This window comes from Salvia hispanica, chromosome 3 (genome assembly GCF_029641045.1).
Source record: "Salvia hispanica isolate PSC_SH4W2 chromosome 3, Shi_PSC_v1, whole genome shotgun sequence".
Taxonomy (NCBI): Eukaryota; Viridiplantae; Streptophyta; class Magnoliopsida; order Lamiales; family Lamiaceae; genus Salvia; species Salvia hispanica.
In genome coordinates this window covers 39,486,849-39,504,484 of record NC_142694.1, presented here as the reverse complement: position 1 = coordinate 39,504,484, position 17,636 = coordinate 39,486,849, and the positions used below count along the sequence as shown (strand labels likewise).

At 38.6% G+C, this 17,636-nt stretch overlaps 2 protein-coding genes and 3 pseudogenes across 4 annotated transcripts; 2 read left to right on the top strand and 3 right to left on the bottom strand.

Moving 5' to 3' along the window:
- Window positions 1–207: 207 nt before the first annotated feature.
- LOC125215428 (glucose-6-phosphate 1-dehydrogenase, cytoplasmic isoform) lies at window positions 208–4,565 on the top strand. Of its 2 annotated transcripts, none has more exons than XM_048116842.2 (16): window positions 208–412; window positions 943–1,165; window positions 1,310–1,395; window positions 1,556–1,610; window positions 1,700–1,886; window positions 2,153–2,310; window positions 2,416–2,484; window positions 2,572–2,630; window positions 2,805–2,841; window positions 3,085–3,156; window positions 3,290–3,437; window positions 3,533–3,628; window positions 3,761–3,831; window positions 3,922–4,037; window positions 4,135–4,180; window positions 4,247–4,565. In XM_048116842.2, exons 2-16 carry the CDS (start codon window positions 989–991, stop codon window positions 4,412–4,414), a joined length of 1,545 nt encoding a protein of 514 aa, XP_047972799.1. In that variant the 5' UTR covers window positions 208–412; window positions 943–988; the 3' UTR covers window positions 4,415–4,565. The 2 variants fall into 2 exon arrangements, with proteins under 2 accessions (XP_047972799.1, XP_047972800.1); XM_048116843.2 differs by lacking the exon at window positions 208–412 and adding an exon at window positions 426–558.
- A 1,067-nt stretch (window positions 4,566–5,632) lies between these two features.
- Window positions 5,633–8,492, bottom strand: LOC125212999 (putative late blight resistance protein homolog R1C-3; annotated as a pseudogene). The gene is made up of 2 exons (XR_016136499.1): window positions 5,778–8,492; window positions 5,633–5,700 (listed from the first exon to the last, which is right to left on the bottom strand). The product of XR_016136499.1 is annotated as a putative late blight resistance protein homolog R1C-3 (transcript).
- A 2,796-nt stretch (window positions 8,493–11,288) lies between these two features.
- On the bottom strand, window positions 11,289–12,191 carry LOC125212031 (putative late blight resistance protein homolog R1B-16). Its single transcript, XM_089066601.1, has one exon. It carries the CDS (start codon window positions 12,189–12,191, stop codon window positions 11,289–11,291), a length of 903 nt encoding a protein of 300 aa, XP_088922727.1.
- A 73-nt stretch (window positions 12,192–12,264) lies between these two features.
- Window positions 12,265–13,903, bottom strand: LOC148930753 (putative late blight resistance protein homolog R1A-10; annotated as a pseudogene).
- An 823-nt stretch (window positions 13,904–14,726) lies between these two features.
- Window positions 14,727–15,427, top strand: LOC148930752 (uncharacterized; annotated as a pseudogene).
- The last annotated feature ends 2,209 nt before the right edge of the window (window positions 15,428–17,636 follow it).

Genomic DNA, 17,636 nt, shown 5'->3' with positions numbered 1-17,636 from the left:
TTTATTCTACAGTATCTTTTTACATAATTTATTTAGCACTTAATACCAATTTTATTTTCGTCAAACATATTTCACCAATTTTATTTTCATCAAACTTATTTTCACCAAATACTAGTAGAAATAGTTTACTCTCGTCTTTTTATTACTAGTACCGAAGCGTTTTACCAATTAAATTACAATGGAAAAAAGAGTGTGACAAATGGCGAGGTCTCTTGTTATCGTCCACCAACGCACACAGTCTCACTCTCACACCATCTAGCGAAGTCAAATTAGGCAGCTCTGCCAAATCAACGTATCGTCACAAAGCTTCCCTACCTCCTCTCTCTACAAATCTCAATTCGCAACTGCAGCACCATTTACACCATCTCTCCACCTACTTTTTTAGGCAATTGCTTTTCGGATTGCTGCTGCGGTGAGTTGTTTTCTTCATCTCCATCGGAATATCCTCGATCATCTCTCGTTTCTCGTGATTTTTCCAGAATTGTAGAGCCTGCTTCGATCTGTTAACCGTAGGGAATCATTTAACCGGTTGATTTCCTGTTTGGATCGCGCAAAACTGTATGATGAAGTATTTATCGCGTAGTGTTTAATTCAAGCCTGAGGAAGAGAATTTTGTTTTTATTTGAATTTGTAGCGGTTTGAATTGCAGCTGAATTATAGTGAATCATCACTGGAACTGATTTGAGATTTTTTTTTCACCGAATTTTCAACCGCAGCTTGATTTTTCAAAGTTTTTTTAGTAGTATTATTAGTGTCGATTGACGAGAATGTAGTCGTTATTTGAATTGCAGCTGAATTATAGTGAATCAGCACTGGAACTGATTAGAGATCTTTTCCCCCGAATTTTCAAACGCAGCTGGATTTTTTGATGTTTCTTACTGTTATCAGTATCGATTGACGAGAATTTAGTTATTGATATTTGTTGACGTCCTTGCTGTGCAGATCAGGAGCTGCTAATCGAGAAATTAATTAGCTCTAGCAAATTCTGATGGCGGCTGTGGGCGAATGGCACTGTGAAAAGAGGCCTTTCGATAAGAGTGAATCGTTTGCGAATAATAATGAGAATGTGCCTGAAACTGGATGCCTCTCCATCATTGTTCTCGGTGCTTCCGGTGATCTTGCCAAGAAGAAGACGTTTCCTGCGCTCTTTAACCTTTACCGGCAGGTTGATCCGAATATTGCTTGTTTTTAGAATGAATACATGCTATGAATTCATGAGTTTGGACCTTTTACTTCGTTTTGGAATCTGATGTTAAGTGTGTCTGGAAGGCGACTCATCTCTTGTGTTATTTTGGATTGTGATGTTCAGGGATTTTTGCAATTAAATGATGTTCACATATTCGGTTATGCAAGGACCAAGATCTCTGATGATGATTTGAGAGATCGGATCAAAGGGTACTAATTCTGCAACTTTTTAGTTTGAGCTTATGGTGAAAATCATTTGGAAGCCGACTGCTTTATGCCTTGGAAATGAAAGAAATATGTGCTTGATCATTCAGTGATGCATATATACATTTGTGATTTGGATTCATTTCTCTTTTTTAAATTGTTGTAGGTATCTTCCCAATGGTAATGATGTCACAGAAGATGTTAAAAACTTTCTATTGTTGGTTAGTGGTTGCTGTTTGGATATCTTATCTTATGCTTAACCATATAGGATAATGTGTATGTAGCATATCCTGACATTGTTTGCTTGCAGATTAAATATGTGAGTGGTTCATATGATGCTCCGGAAGGGTTCCAAGCACTAGACCAGGCAATATCTGAGCACGAGTTCTCGAAAAACAGTACAGAAGGATCATCCCGTAGACTTTTCTACCTTGCACTTCCACCGTCTGTTTATCCACCAGTCTGCAGAATGATCAAGAGTCACTGCATGAATAAATGTATGCACCATCACCATAACTAGTTCTAGATTGCTCATTCCTCTGCATTTCCCTTCCGTGAATCGTTACTCCCATTAAAGGAGCTCCATCTTCATAAAAACTTCTATTTTACCCACTTCAATGTTTTTTAGCATTGGATGCAATGTTGATTTATTGCATTGCCTTTATGTAATATGTATGGAGATGGTAGAAATCCACTTAATTTGCCTGCTTCTCATGCCTTACATCTAGACACTTCCATAAACCTTTAGCGTAATTATTTTCAGCTGATCTCGGTGGATGGACTCGTATTGTTGTTGAGAAGCCTTTTGGAAGGGATTTGGAATCAGCTGAGGAACTGAGCTCACAAATAGGTGAACTATTTGAAGAACCACAGATCTATCGTATAGATCATTATCTGGGAAAGGAATTGGTGCAGAACCTGGTATGCTTGTTACCCTAATGTTCTGATAGATCAGTTTGGTTATGTGTTGCATATGTAGATTTTATTCTAAAAGGAAATTGATCTCTATCTTACAATATTTTGCAGTTGGTACTTCGGTTTGCAAATCGATTATTTTTACCTCTCTGGAACCGTGATAACATTGCTAACGTACAGGTGAGCTGCTTATGTTTAAATAATGAGAATTTTTAATAAGTCTACTCCAGCTTTCGATGCAAGCTTGACTTTTCTGTCGGTCCCCAGATTGTGTTCAGAGAAGATTTTGGAACTGATGGGCGTGGTGGATACTTCGACCAGTATGGGTATGCCCACTCTCTTCTCCAGAGTGTTTTAGTTTTGAAAATATATATTGTTCTTGAACATGTGAAATGTTAATTTTAACTAAGTATGGTTGAAGAAATTATGCTTTCCTCTTTCTGTTTTAATCACAGACTGTGAACTTGTAGTTTACCAGTTTCGGTTTTTTGTTTTTGCAGAATCATCCGTGATATTATCCAGAATCACCTATTGCAGGTTATACTTGTTAATACAGAAAATTTTCCTTCTCGTTTCATAGTTCTTTACATAAAGTAACTTTTTTGTTGAGTTAAATGTATCCTAATGTGGTAGTATATGTTAACTTCATTAATTAGCAAACTTATTGAATGACTTACAATCATGAATTTAACTAAAAAAAGATTCACAATGCAGTTTAAGTTGACTCTATTTGATTTCCATTTACCCATATTGACATCACAATTTATAAAAATATTGCAGGTTCTTTGCCTTGTTGCAATGGAGAAACCTGTTTCCTTGAAACCTGAGCATATCCGGGACGAAAAAGTGAAGGTATATCTCGGCTCAAAGTTGAAGATGCACTTTGACTGCCTAGCTTGATTTTTGGCTTGAACCCACGTGGAACTACCTGCATATAATTTTCAGAAGTATATCTCGGCTCGCTAATTATGTAGTTGGAATTCAGGTTCTTCAATCAGTTCTTCCTATCAAAGACGAAGAGGTGGTGCTTGGACAATATGAAGGCTACAAGGATGACCCAACCGTTCCTGACAACTCAAATACTCCTACTTTTGCAACAGCGATTCTGCATATACATAACGAAAGATGGGAAGGTAGCCACAAATATTCCAATTTTTTTGTTACATGAATGGAAAAGTTGACCTTGAAAAATAGAATCTCTGATTACATTATTCATGACTTTCTGTAGGTGTGCCTTTTATACTCAAGGCAGGAAAAGCTTTAAATTCACGAAAAGCAGAAATTCGGGTTCAGTTCAAGGAGGTTCCTGGGGATATCTTTAAATGTACGTATTTTTCAATGCATGTATTATATGAATACTTATGGTGCCATCTTCTTGTTGTGTGATTGTATGAAAATATGCAGTTTAATGCTTTGATTTTATATTCCAATAAACTTAATTAAATCATGTGTGCAGGTCAAAAGCAAGGAAGAAATGAATTCGTAATCCGTCTGCAACCTTCCGAGGCGATATACATGAAACTAACGGCAAGTTAAATGCAATAATGCTAGTTTTCTGCAATTGGAACTCTGGTTTTTCCCTTTGTCTTGAACCTAAGTTTCTTCGTGATCATGCAGGTGAAGCAGCCTGGGTTGGAAATGTCAACTGCTCAGAGCGAACTCGACTTGTCATATAGACAACGCTACCAAGGGGTTGTCATACCCGAAGCCTATGAACGCCTAATTCTTGACACGTATGCTCATCTCTATACAGACGAATTCTTTACTGTGTATTCATTATTCATTTTGTTTCTTCATTCATCATGAATGCTATGATATCTATGTATGCAGAATAAAAGGTGATCAACAGCATTTTGTCCGCCGAGATGAGCTAAAGGTAAACACTAGATCTCTCTTTCATTGCTCGCATCACGTGTATTGATACTTAGCGACTGATGTTCAGGCTGCTTGGGAGATTTTCACGCCCCTTCTGCACCGGATTGATAAAGGGGAGTTCAAGTCCCTTCCGTACAAGCCGGGAAGCCGAGGCCCTGCAGAAGCAGATCAACTGCTGGAGAAGGTGGGTTACGTTCAGACACACGGCTACATATGGATCCCTCCGACGTTGTAATCGCTTGCTCAGGTCACTCGTTCTTCTACCTAAGTATATTGTTTAGTACGAGGCAAAGACATGAGCAATATGTATGATGAGTTGTGTGTTGAATAATTTTGTTTTTGAAGACAATAATAAAGGTTGAAATCATGATTGATGCTTGCTTTGAGATTGAAAGTATTGATCCCTGTCTTCATACTACGACAAGAAATGATCATACACATTTGCAATTGAGAAATTATTACAAGTCTTTTGCAGTTTCAATTGAGAAATTATTAGAAGTCTTGAGCTAAGGCCGTGTTTGGTCCAAGCAATGTTATTTAATGGCGTGTTTGACCAAAAAACCGCCACAAAGTTATAGTGGTCGGCCTAGCAGGATATGAAGATCGATAAATAAATAAGTAAAATATAATTCATACTACTATATAAAAATGTGAACATAATGCCAAAATTTTAAAGCAATAAAAATACAATGTCTTACTAAATTCTTAAGCTAATAATTGATATATAAAGTCATTATACATGGATACAAATTATGACTAGGAAAATGGCTACTAATAACACAGTACGTAATTTGAAGACAACAAAGCAATAATAATTAAAAAAAAAAGACCAAAGCAATAATAACTGGTAAAAGGCGATGAATAGACAGAGACGCTAAATTTCAAACAAAGCATGCATTTAATCACCAAAGATTGTTCAGTACTTCAGTTTATTAGACGAGATAATAGTGAGATACTACAATATACTTCTTCGTTTATAAAAAATAATCTCATTTCAACATTTTAAAATATTCATAAAAAATATTCCAATTTCTAAAAATTAAAATTTTATCCTTCATACTTTCCCTATTTTTTCACCATACCTATCTTATTTTATTTATTTATTTTCCTTTTCTTTTACTTTAGCACTTTCTCAGTTCACGAAATTTATTTTTTGGAGTAGATAAAACCAGAAAAAGGTTTGTCAATGATTAATTTTTTTGGAGTAGACAATCAATGACGGATCAATCAAATAGCATGCTCAAGCAACGTGTGAACACGACAATCAATGACGGATCTAAGTTGTAATCAGTAAGAGTGATTTGGTCGTTATGGTGAAACTAAAATTAGACTCTTTTTCGACATCGAAAAATCACAAACGCAAAATAACAAAAAAAAAACTTCCTACTAAAAGTTGCATCTATGTTTTGCAGAAGGTAAAAAAAGTAGTAATACAAATCAATCCCAAATTAAGTAGAGAAACAAGCAGAAACCAGATCCGATAAGAACAGAATGACGAGATGTTTATGATCATATTGCAAGCTGAAAAAGAGGAACAATTTGCTATCAAATTAAGCGAAAAGACTACACTACAAAAGTACAAACATGAAAATGCATACCTTCTATTGCAGTGCTATGTTCAGCTTGAGCGTTGCTGAAACTATCCGAGTTGCAGAAAATGATACACAATACAGTTTAATCTTGTATAACCACTTTGAGGTCGTAGTTGTCGTACTCCTCTTGCTGCACCTCCTTAATTCGTTGCGCTGAGGCCGCAACAGAAGCGCCACAACTACGTATGCCAAATATCGCAGGGGATTTCTTCTAGCTCATTGCATTTGACTACATACAGCACCCGGAGTTTAGGAAAGTCGGTCTCGTTGGCTCTCCAACGCACTATATTAAGGGAATAGAGTCTCAGAAACTGCAGTGAGCGGAATTCATCTCCTTCTGTCATCTCCCACTCTACTTCCTCTGCCTCTCCCTCTCTTTCAAACACACAATGCCCTATTTTGAGCACTTCCAGATTCGGTAGTCCACATAGAGTTGTCAAGAAACTCCGAGATACTACACATTCTACTATTGTTAACTTTCTAATACTACATGGAAATCTTAGTTTGTTCAGAAAACGGCTATCATCTTCATCCAACTTAGAATCACATCTTAAATTTTCGAGTTTGTGAAGATGGCTAAGGTCAACATCAATGTCTGGTGTGTCGATGTAAAAGATTCCTAACTTTATGACATTTGGGATGATCTCTAAGAAACCAGTCCTAATCACTGAAGGAGTTATCCAAACAGAGTAAATAGTCTGCAGCTTCTCATGAACAAATCTTACCTTGTATCCTTCCTCAATTTCAATTGGTGTGAGCAACCTGAGATGTCTTAACTCAGACATATCCCATATCTCAGATGGCAAACTAAGCACCGTCGTCTGTCCACAAATCAAGGTTTGCAGATTCCACAATTTTGATATTCTAATAGGTACACCCAAAGTGCAGGACAAGGCTAAGTAACGTAGGTTCACAAGTTGTAATATTTCTTCTGGGAACTCCTCAAATACCATTTCCATTACATCTAGCACCCTAACCAATCTTAATATGGAAAAGATAGGAGGTATAATCTCCTCACCAATGCATATAAATGATCGAGCAAGTGACATCAATTGGGGTGAAGCACGCACATCTTCCATTTCATATGATGATTGAACACTTACACGGCGCATGCAATTCTTGACGTTTAAAAACTTCTCCTCGTTAGCCTTCCTTATGCATAGATCCCTCAACAGATCATGTATTGAGTAACCCATTGGTTTCCCATTGGATTTTTCCCGGCTAACAAAAAGTAGATTCCTCTCTGCTAGAGCTTTTAAGTAATCCTCGGCCTCTTCCTCCAAACTCTTATCTCCCTTGGATTTCACAAATCCCTCGGCTATCCACAAACTCTTAAGTCTAGATCCCTTAATCTCATAATCTTCTGGAAAAGCTCCCATATACAAGAAACATGGTTTCAAGTGAATCGGTAAGTGGTTATAACTCAAGGAAAGTATATTGGAGAAATGCTTGTCCGATTTAACAATTGAAGCTTTTACATCGGTTGAAACATTCTCCCAAACATCTCTTGATCTTTCGACCTTCGATAAGAGCCCTCCAATCACATGAATGGCAAGAGGAAGCCCACTGCAATCACTCCCAATCTTAGCTGCCACCCCTTGCAATTCGTCAGGGCAATCCTCTTCCCCAAACACAATCTGGCATAGTAGATCCCGACTTTCAAACTTATCTAGCAACTGCACATGATGCAGACTCTTTGAGCTTGCAACGTGTTCCGCCACATCAGACTCCCTAGTGGTGATCACAATCCGACTCCCATTACTATTCTCTATTCTCTGGGAAATACATTCTTATCTCATCCCACACTTTCGTACTCCATATATCGTCCAACACAATCATATATCTTTTCCCAAACAATCTCTTATGCAATCTTTCTTTCAACTCATTTTCTCCGCATCTCATCAGTTTATTGCTGACCATATCATCCAGGCCACGGAGAAGACTCAACAGAATTTCCCACACATTTGGAACTTGCGAAATAGCAGCCCAACCACGATAATCAAAGTGAGAAACAACATACGCATCGTCGTAAAGATTTCGAGCAAGGGTGGACTTACCGATACCACCCATACCAACGAGGGGTATGATCTTCAGCTTCATCTCCATATCTGTGAGACGATCCTTCAACTCCAACAGATCTGCATCAACTCCCACCAAATCAATCTTAGATCTAGAGGAAGAAGCACTCTTTTCCTCCAATTCCACGAGCTTCATAGATTCAAGTTGTTGAGTTGCTTACTGCAAATCTGATGAAGTCGGCATCTTCTCCGCCATTAAAACCACTGCAGAATCCAGCTCTTGAGTGACTTGGTGCAGATCTGGTGTGGAAAAGGTGAAGCTCTTGCTTTCTGGGTTGGAAAGCATTTGATGAACCATCTGTGATTCAATAATATCCTCTGCTTTATACACTGTATCTCTGATTTGGCTCTCCAAACATGCTATTTGGGAGAGTGAAGACTTTTCAAGAATCTGCATAAGAGATTCAGCTTTTTGGAGTAGTGATTCAAGTTGTGGTTTGTTGTGATCAAAAGACCAGTGCGTTTGATCAGGATGAAGGATTTGTTGTAGGATGGTGATGAGGGATTGAAGATTGTATGCCATTTTTTGTTTCAGAAATTGACTATTAGAAATGGAGAACAAAAAGACAATCTTTTACAAACTAATCTGTAACCACCACTGCTGGCTATGGGAAGTTGATAGCAAAAAATAAGACAATCTTTTACAAACGAATCTCTAACCACCCACTGCTGACTATGTTGTATTAAAATAATGTATTGAGCACGACAAGGCAATAGTACATTATCATATGAGCAATGTTATTTTACGACAAGTAGTCAATTTTTTCGTTATAAGATTATTGCAAAAAAAACTAAACATCGTAATTTTTTCAACTAAATTTTAAAATTGCAAAGACAAATAAAAATTTGAATAAAAACTCTAAATTTTTTCCAACAATTTGCCTCTATGCTATCAATGCATGCATGTATGCTCGATTACTCTCTTGAGCACGTAGCTACGAAACACAATACAACTCATCTTATAGATAACTCATCTATCTTGACAAAAAATGAGCTAATGTGTTGTTATCATGTTTTGTTTATTTATCTTACCTACCAAACTGCCCCAAAGAACACAATCCCGGGACTTTTAGGAGCATATTGCAAACGACGTAAGAGAGGCAGCTGAAAAAAAAAGACCAAAAAAAACAAGAGTACACGCTAATATATAGCTAGACAATGCCAAATCTAAATCTTACAAACATGAATATGCTCAGTGCATACGTTTGGCTTGAGCCATGAGTGATTCTTGCGTGTTGCTAAAACTATCCGAGTTGCAGGAAACGTTACACCATACAGTTGGAGCATGCTTTTGATTGCTCGGAGTTCAGCATTTTTACCTTTTGGCTTCTAATTTTCTATACGCACTTTGAGGTCGTAGATGTTGTACTCCTCTTGCTGCACCTTCTTAATTCGTAGAGCTGAGGCCACTACAGAAGCGCCACATCCACGTATGCCAATTATTTGGAGAGTTGGGATATCTCCAATGTCACTACATACAGTTTAATAACCAAACATCAGGATCAAGAAATTCTACCTCTGATGTAATTTCAAAAGAATATTACGGACTAGATTGTGTTGTATATGAACAAATGGAGCATGCTTTTTTGATTGCTTGGAGTCTAACTTTGTTTTACCTTTTGGCTTCTAATCTTGTTTAATCAATTTGATGTCGTAGTTGTCGTACTCCTCTTGCTGAACCCTCAGAATTTCTTGCACCGAGGACACTACAGAAGAGCCACATCCACATACTAAAATTGTTTGGAGGGTTGGGATGTTTCCAATACAGCTCATTGCATTCTTTTACATGCAGCTCCAGGAGTTTAGGAAAGTTGGTCTTGTTGGCTCTCCAACGCGCTATATTTAAGGAATCGAGGCACAGACACTGCAGCGAGCGGAATTCATCTCCTTCTGTCATCTCCCACTCTTCTTCATCTGCCTCTCCGTTTCTTTCAAACACACATTGGCATATTGAGAGCACTTCCAGATTCGGTAGTCCACATAGAGTTGCCAAGAAACTCCGAAACACTACACAGTAAAATATAGTTAACTTTCTAATACTATGTGGAAATCCGAGTTTGTTCAGAAAACAGCTACCATCTTCATTCAAATCAGATTGGCATCTTAAATTTTCGAGTTTGTAAAGATGGCTAAGATCAACTTCCATGTCTGGTGAGTCATTGTAATAGATTCCTAACTTTATGACATTTGGGATGATCTTAAAGAAACCACTCCTAATCAATAGAGGAGTTATCCTCACAAAGTAAATCGTCTGCAGTTTCTTATGAACAAATCTTATGTTGAATCCTTCCCCAATTTTGATTCTGGGAACAACCTGAGATGTCTTAACTCAGACATATCCCATATCTCAGATGGAAAACCAAGCGTCATCCGTTGTACACAAATTAAGGTTTGCAGATTCCACAATTTTGATATTCCAATAGGTACAAGGAGAAGGCTAAGTAACGTAGGTTGACGAGTTGTAATATTTCGTCAGGGAACTCCTTGAATACCATTCCCATTACATCTAACAGCTCTCGCTCTCGGGGTTGGAAAGCGTTTGATGAACCATTTGTGATTCAATAATATCTGCTGCTTTATACGCTGTTTCAAGAATCTGCACAAGGGATTCAGCTTTTTCGAGTAGGGATTCGAGCTGTGGCTTGTTGTGATCGAAAGTCCAGTGGGTTTGTTCGGGATGAAGGATATGTTGAAGGATGGTGATGAGGGATTGAAGATTGTATGCCATTTTTATTCTTTCAGAAGTGGCAGAAATGACTACGAGAAGTTGAGAATACATACTCCTCAATAATTTACATGTATTAATATAATGCATTGAGCACGACCTATTGGATATTATCATATGAGCAATGTCATTTTGTGCCTTTATCCCAATACATATATTACGTTAGAAATTGTACAGAAATTGGATAAAAATCATGCAATGAGTCAAACAGTGTAATCTTTCACCGAGACACTCTTTTTCGGCATCGAAAAATCACAAACACAATAACAAAAAAAACAACTTCCTACTAAAGTTGCATCTATGTTTTGCAAAAGGGAAAAGAATAATAATACAAATCAATCCCAAAGAATAGAAACAAGCAGAAACCAGATCCGATAAGAATAGAATCACGAGATGTTTATGAGCATATTTCAAGCGATGTAAGAGCAGCAGCAGCTGAAAAATACGAACTATTTACTATCAAATTAAGAGAAAAGACTACACTACTATACTACAATACCAAATCTAAATCTTACAAACATTGATATGCATACCTTCTATTGCAGTGCATATGTTCAGCTTGCGCGTTGCTGAAACTATCCTAGTTGCAGAAGATGATACACCATACAGAAGACATACAGTTTAATAATCAGAAGTCGGGATCAACAAATTAAGGACAAGATTGTTTGTATGAACAGATGGAGCATTCTTTTTTGCATTTTTACCTTTTGGCTTCTAATCATAAATAAACACTTTGAGGTCATAGTTGTCGTACTCGTCTTGCTGCACCTTTTGAATTTGTTGTGCTGAAGCCACTACAGAAGCGTCACATTCTTCTATGTAAATTTCTTGGAGAGTTGGGATATCTCCAATGTCACAGGGGATTTCCTCTAGCTCTTTGCATCTGGTTAGTTGCAGCTCACGGAGTTTAGGGAAGTTGGTCTCGTTGGCTCTCCATCGCACTATATTTAAGGACTGGAGGTGCAGAAACTGCAATGAACGGAATCCATCTCCTTCTGTCACCTCCCACTCTTCTTCCTCTGCCTCTCCGTCTCTTTCAAACACACAATTCACTATTTTGAGCACTTCCAGATTCGGTAGTCCACACAGAGCTGTCAAGAAACTCCGAGATACTACACATTTAAATATTGATAACTTTCTGATACTACATGGAAATCTTAGTTTGTTCAGAAAACGGCTACCATCTTCATCCAACTCAGAATCACATCTTAAATTTTCAAGTTTGTGAAGATGGCTAAGATCAATATCAATGTTGGGTGTGTCGATGTAAAAGATTCCTAACTTTATGACATTTGGGATTATCTCTAAGAAACCATTCCTAATCAGTGAAGGAGTTATCCAAACACTGTAAATTGACTGCAGCCTCTTATGAACAAATCTTATCTTGTATCCTTCCTCAATTTCAATTGATGTGAGCAACCTGAGATGTCTTAACTCAGACATCTCCCATATTTCAGATGGCAAATGAAGCTCCGTCGTTTGTCCACAAATCAAGGTTTGCAGATTCCACAATCTTGATATTCCAATAGGTAAACCCGAAGTGCAGGAGAAGGCTAAGTAACGTAGGTTCACAAGTTGTAATATTTCTTCTGGGAACTCCTCGAATACCATTTCCATTACATCTAGCACCCTAACCAATCTTAATATGGAAAGGACAGGAGAAAAACTAACCTCGTCAGTGCATATAAAAGATCGAGTAAATGACATCAATTGGGGTAAAGCATGCACAACTTCCATTTCATATGATGACTGAACACTTACATGGCGAATGGAATTCTTGACTTTTAAAAACTTCTCCTCATTAGCCTTCCTTATGCACAAATCCCTCAACAGATCATGGATTGAGTAACTCTGTGGTTTCCCATTGGTTTTTTTCCATCTAACCAAAATTAGATTCCTCTCCACTAAAGCTTTTAAGTGATCCTCAGCCTCTTCCTCCAAACTCCTCTCGCCATTTGATTTCACAAATCCTTCAGCTATCCACATACTCTTAAGCCTAGATCCCTTAATCACATAATCTTCTGGAAAAGCTCCCATATACAAGAAACACGGTTTCAAGTGAATCGGCAAGTGATTATAACTCAAGGATAGTATATTGGAGAAATGCTCGTCCGATTCAATAATTGAAGCTTTTACATAGGTTGAAAGATTCTCCCATACATCTCTTGATCGTTCAACCTTTGACAAGAGCCCTCCAATCACATGAATGGCAAGAGGAAGCCCACTGCAATCACTCCCAATCTTAGCTGCCACCTCTTGCAATTCGTCAGGGCAATCCTCTTCCCCAAAAACAATCTGGCAAAGTAAATCCCAACTTGCAAACTCGTCTAGCAACTGCACATGATGCAGACTCTGCGAGCCTGCAACATGTTCCGCCACTTCAGAATCCCTAGTGGTGATCACAATCCTACTCCCGTTATTATTATCCGGAAAATGCATCCTTATCTTGTCCCAGACTTTCTTGCTCCATATATCATCCAACACAATCATGTATCTTCTTCCAAACAATCTCTTATATAATATTTCTTTCAACTCATTTTCTCCGCATCCAATCAGTTCATTGCTGACCTTTTCATCCGGGCCACGAAGAAGACTCAACATAATTTCCCGCACATTTGGAACTTGCGAAATCGCAGCCCACCCACGATAATTAAAGTGAGAAGCAGTATGCGGATCTTCGTAAAGTTTTCGAGCAAGGGTGGACTTGCCTATACCACCCATACCAACTAGGGGTATGATCTTCACCTTCTTCTCCGAATTCGTGAGACGATCCTTTAACTCCAACAGATCTTCATCAACTCCCACCAAATAACTCTTAGATCTGGAGGAAGAAGCACTCTTTTCCTCCACTTCCACGAGCGTCATAGATTCAAGTTGTTGAGTTGCCTGCTGCAAATCTGATGAAGTCGGCATCTTCTCCGTCATGGAAACCACTGCAGAATGAAGGTCTTGAGTGACTAGCTGCAGATCAGGTGTGGAAAAGGTCAATCTCTTGGATTTGGGTTTGAAAAATGTCAATATATTGTTTTTGGTTTTGGAAAGCATTTGATGAACCATGTGTGATTCAATAAGATCTTCTGCTTTGTATGTTGAATCTCTGATTTGACCCTCCAAAGTTGCTATTTGGGAGGGTGAAGACTTTGCAAGAATCTGCATCAGAGATTCAGCTTTTTGGAGCAGTGATTCGAGTTGGGGTTTGTTGTGATCGAAAGTCCAGTGGGTTTGTTCGGGATCGAGGATTTGTTGTAGGATGGTGATGAGGGATTGAAGATTGTATGCCATCTTTTTTGTTTCAGAATTCTTGCAGAAAAGAGTATGAGAAGTTGAGAACAAAAGGGACAATGTTTCACAAACTAATCTGCTGACTATTGGGTATATACTCAATAATTTGCATGTTGTATTAAAATAATGCATTGATCACGTCAAGCCAATAGTATTATCAGATGAGCAATGTTATTTTAAGACAAGTAGTCAATTTATTTCGTTATAAGATGATTGCAAAGACAAATAAAAATTTGAATAAAAACTCTACAATTTTTCCAACACTTTGCCTCTATGTTATCACAAACACAAGGTAACTACAAAGCAATTTGCATCTGTGTTTCCAAAGAAACTGAAATGAGCGGAATTCATCTCCTTGTCTCACCTCCCACTCTTCTTCCTCTGCCTCTCTGCTCCCTTATTTTGAGCACTTCCGGATTCGGTAGTGCACATAGTGTTGTCAAGAAACTCCGAAATAGTACACAGTCAACTATATTTAACTTTCTAATACTACCATCTTCATTCAACTTAGATTGACATCTTAAATTTTCGAGTTTGTTAACATAGGCGACTAGTTTTTTTACGCCATTAGATAGTTACGAATCTTAAAGATGGTAATCGAGAGAGGCGAAATTCTTAGAATAAGGCATAGTTTAGAGTTTTGGGAGTAGAAGATGTTTTGTATTTCTCTGATATATTTTACAATGTAATTCCTCACCTCATTATATAGGTGTGAATATGAGCTAAGTATGGAAACACAATTAATTGTAATCAATCTATTCTAGGATAATATGTAATTGAATCAATCCTAGTCAATCAATTATTCTCTGCAATTAATCTTCAATCTTCTCTCCATTTGATATGTTTTGACACTCCCCCTCAAGTTGAGCAATGGTATCTCCGATGCTTAACTTGCCCAGTATCTCTTTGAATACCTTTGGGTGAACTGCTTTGGTTAGTATATCTGCCGGTTGTTCCTCGGATCGGACGAAAGGGAACTCAATAATGCCTCCTTCTAGCTTTTCTTTGATGAAATGCCGATCAACTTCCACGTGCTTCGTTCTGTCGTGTTGCACTGGATTCTCTGAGATACTGATGGCCGCCTTGTTGTCACAGAATAGTTGACTTTTCCGAGTAGGTGGAAAACCAATTTCTGTGAGTAGTCTCCTTAGCCATAGGATTTCCGTGAGTCCACTTTTCATTCCTCGAAACTCAGCCTCGGCGCTTGACAAAGCTACAACCTTTTGTTTCTTACTCCTCCAAGTAACCAAGTTGCCCCCAATGAAGGTAAAGTATCCCCCTGTAGATCTTCTATCCACTGGATTACTTGCCCAGTCAGCATCAGTGTATCCATCAATCTCCAGGTCTTCTCTCTTGGCTAAAAATACTCCATAGCCTACTGTACCCTTTAGATATCGCACAATCCTCAACGCGGCCTCCATATGATTAGCTTGAGGTCGGTGCATGAACTGACTCACTACGCCAACTGCATACGTGATGTCGGGTCTGGTATGTGAGAGATAGATGAGTTTTCCGACAAGTCGCTGATACCTCTCTCTATCTGCGAGATCAGTTTCTTCTTCTATTTTTAAGCCATGGTTAGGAATCATTGGAGTGTCTGCAGGTTTGCACTCAATGAGACCAGTTTCTGCCAACAAGTCTAGCACATACTTCCTTTGTCTTAGGAATATCCCGTGTCTGGATCTCAACACTTCTATCCCCAGGAAGTATTTCAATGCTCCAAGATCTTTCATCTCAAATTCTTTAAATAAATTTTCCTTCAACTTCTGGATTTCTTCTACGTCGTCTCCAGTAATGATCATGTCATCAACATAAATAATCAGACATGTTACCTTGTCGTCTCTCCTTTTAGTGAAGAGCGTGTGGTCGGATTGACTTTGTTTGAATCCATGTTTGAACATTGCTTGGCAGAACCTTCCGAACCAGATCCGTGGAGACTGCTTCAAACCATACAAAGTTTTTCGTAGTCGGCAAACTTCTCCTCCTCCAAATTCTTCAGAGAATCCTGGTGGAACTTCCATATACACCTCTTTGTTTTGCTCTAACTCTCCATGGAGGAAGGCGTTGGTAACATCGAACTGATGTAGTGGCCAGTCTTTGCATACTGCCACAGACAGTAAGGCCCGTACTGTATCCATTTTAGCAACTGGGGAAAAGGTTTCCTCATAATCTACTCCATACACCTGGGTGTATCCTTTTGCCACAAGTCTCGCCTTATATCTCTCGATTGAACCATCTGCTCTTCTTTTTATGGTGAATATCCATCTACATCCAACTGGCTTCTTCCCTTTAAGCAATGCGCATTTCTCCCATGTGCCATTTTTGACGAGGGCATCTATCTCCTTTTTCATGGCTTCTCTCCAATGTTTTGCTTTCTTGCCTCCTCAAATGATTGTGGGATTTCTTCCTCCTCATATAGGGCAGCTTCGAAGGCCCGTGCCATTTCAGAAAGATGGCCTTGGGCAATGTTTGACACTCCATATTTCGCCTTCCTTCCCTTCCAGTCTGGCGAGTATCTTTTAGGAGGAATTCCTCTCGTACTCCTGTGAGGCAACTCAAATGGTTCTCCTGTATTTACCCTTCTTCCATGGGTTCCACATTCTTCATTATTGCCCCTATCAAGGTTAGTGCATTCTGAAGGCATATTATCAAAATCTGAACTGTTTACCTCAGGAATCGAAGCCGGGGTTGATGGCCGGACAATGTCACTTTGTTCTTCATTCTGGACTTGACGGCCCGGCGGTGCCACTAACTTCCTCAGGTGGACCAACGTCTGTGACAGGACTTGGCTGTGACTCTCCCCCTGTCTGGTGTTCCCCTGGATGTGGCTCTCCCCCTAAGTGGTGGTCCCCAATATCTGGTAGCCAATCTAGGAGGTCATTGTTTTGACTATTGTCTAAAGGTGTCTCCCCCTGACTACTAGATCGGCTGTAAAAGTATTCTCCCTCCACAAAATCACAGTTCATGGTGGTGTGCATTCTACGGGTTGTTGGTGTTAGGTTTGGTATACTGAAAAGCATGTTTCGAGCAAGTTTCGCTCGAATAGAATCTTGCTTGTATACGTAAAACTCTATAATCCACTTTTAACCTGATTCAGTATTATTCGAGCAGTCTCGCACGAATAGAATCACTATTATTATTACATTGTGTTTGCTTGTGCATTTATAAGATGTTTTACAAACATTTAAATGCATAAGAAGTAAACAAAGTCTAAGTCTTTTGCTTAGTAGACCGGTTGTGGGCGTCGTCCACTTTAAGGTAACACGGTCAGATCTATGCAATGCTTTGCAAAAGAAAAAGAAGAATTTCACAACCTAGATAGGCTTTGGCTACCTATCGTGAAAGGTTGCAATGTCAGTCCGCATATTTCTAAGCCTTACTGAAATAATTTGACATTGGTGTGGTATAGCACTGAACGGATCTAACAGCAAGACGTGTCTTTATGCTATCTACTGAAAGACTAGGTCTTGATAAAATATTATTTCTTAATCTACATATGTTAGCATTGAGCATACGGTATTGATTATGCACTACTTTGACTTATCAAATGGTGCGGGTTTTTCGCAACCCAATAATCCTGATATACTGGGTAGTGGTGATTAATATCTAGCGGTGCTAGGATTGCTATTATGTTGAAACGTGCACGAGGTGAGTCTCGTTTGATAATGTCCTCAAGAGGAGCTCGAACAAGGTTTTATTATTCGGAAAACTGGCCAGTTGGAGTTTTATTACTCTATGAATAATAAATAAATGATTCTTGCTAAGTCCACTCTTGGAATT

Bases quoted from the DNA above. Each gene is read 5' to 3' on its own strand.
- LOC125212031 (XM_089066601.1), bottom strand. From the start codon at position 12,191: ATGGAAATGGTATTCGAGGAGTTCCCAGAAGAAATATTACAACTTGTG.
- LOC125215428 (XM_048116842.2), top strand. From the start codon at position 989: ATGGCGGCTGTGGGCGAATGGCACTGTGAAAAGAGGCCTTTCGATAAG. The intron at 1,396-1,555 runs GTACTAATTCTG...AAATTGTTGTAG, and splicing joins TTGAGAGATCGGATCAAAGG to GTATCTTCCCAATGGTAATG. The intron at 2,311-2,415 runs GTATGCTTGTTA...AATATTTTGCAG, and splicing joins AGGAATTGGTGCAGAACCTG to TTGGTACTTCGGTTTGCAAA.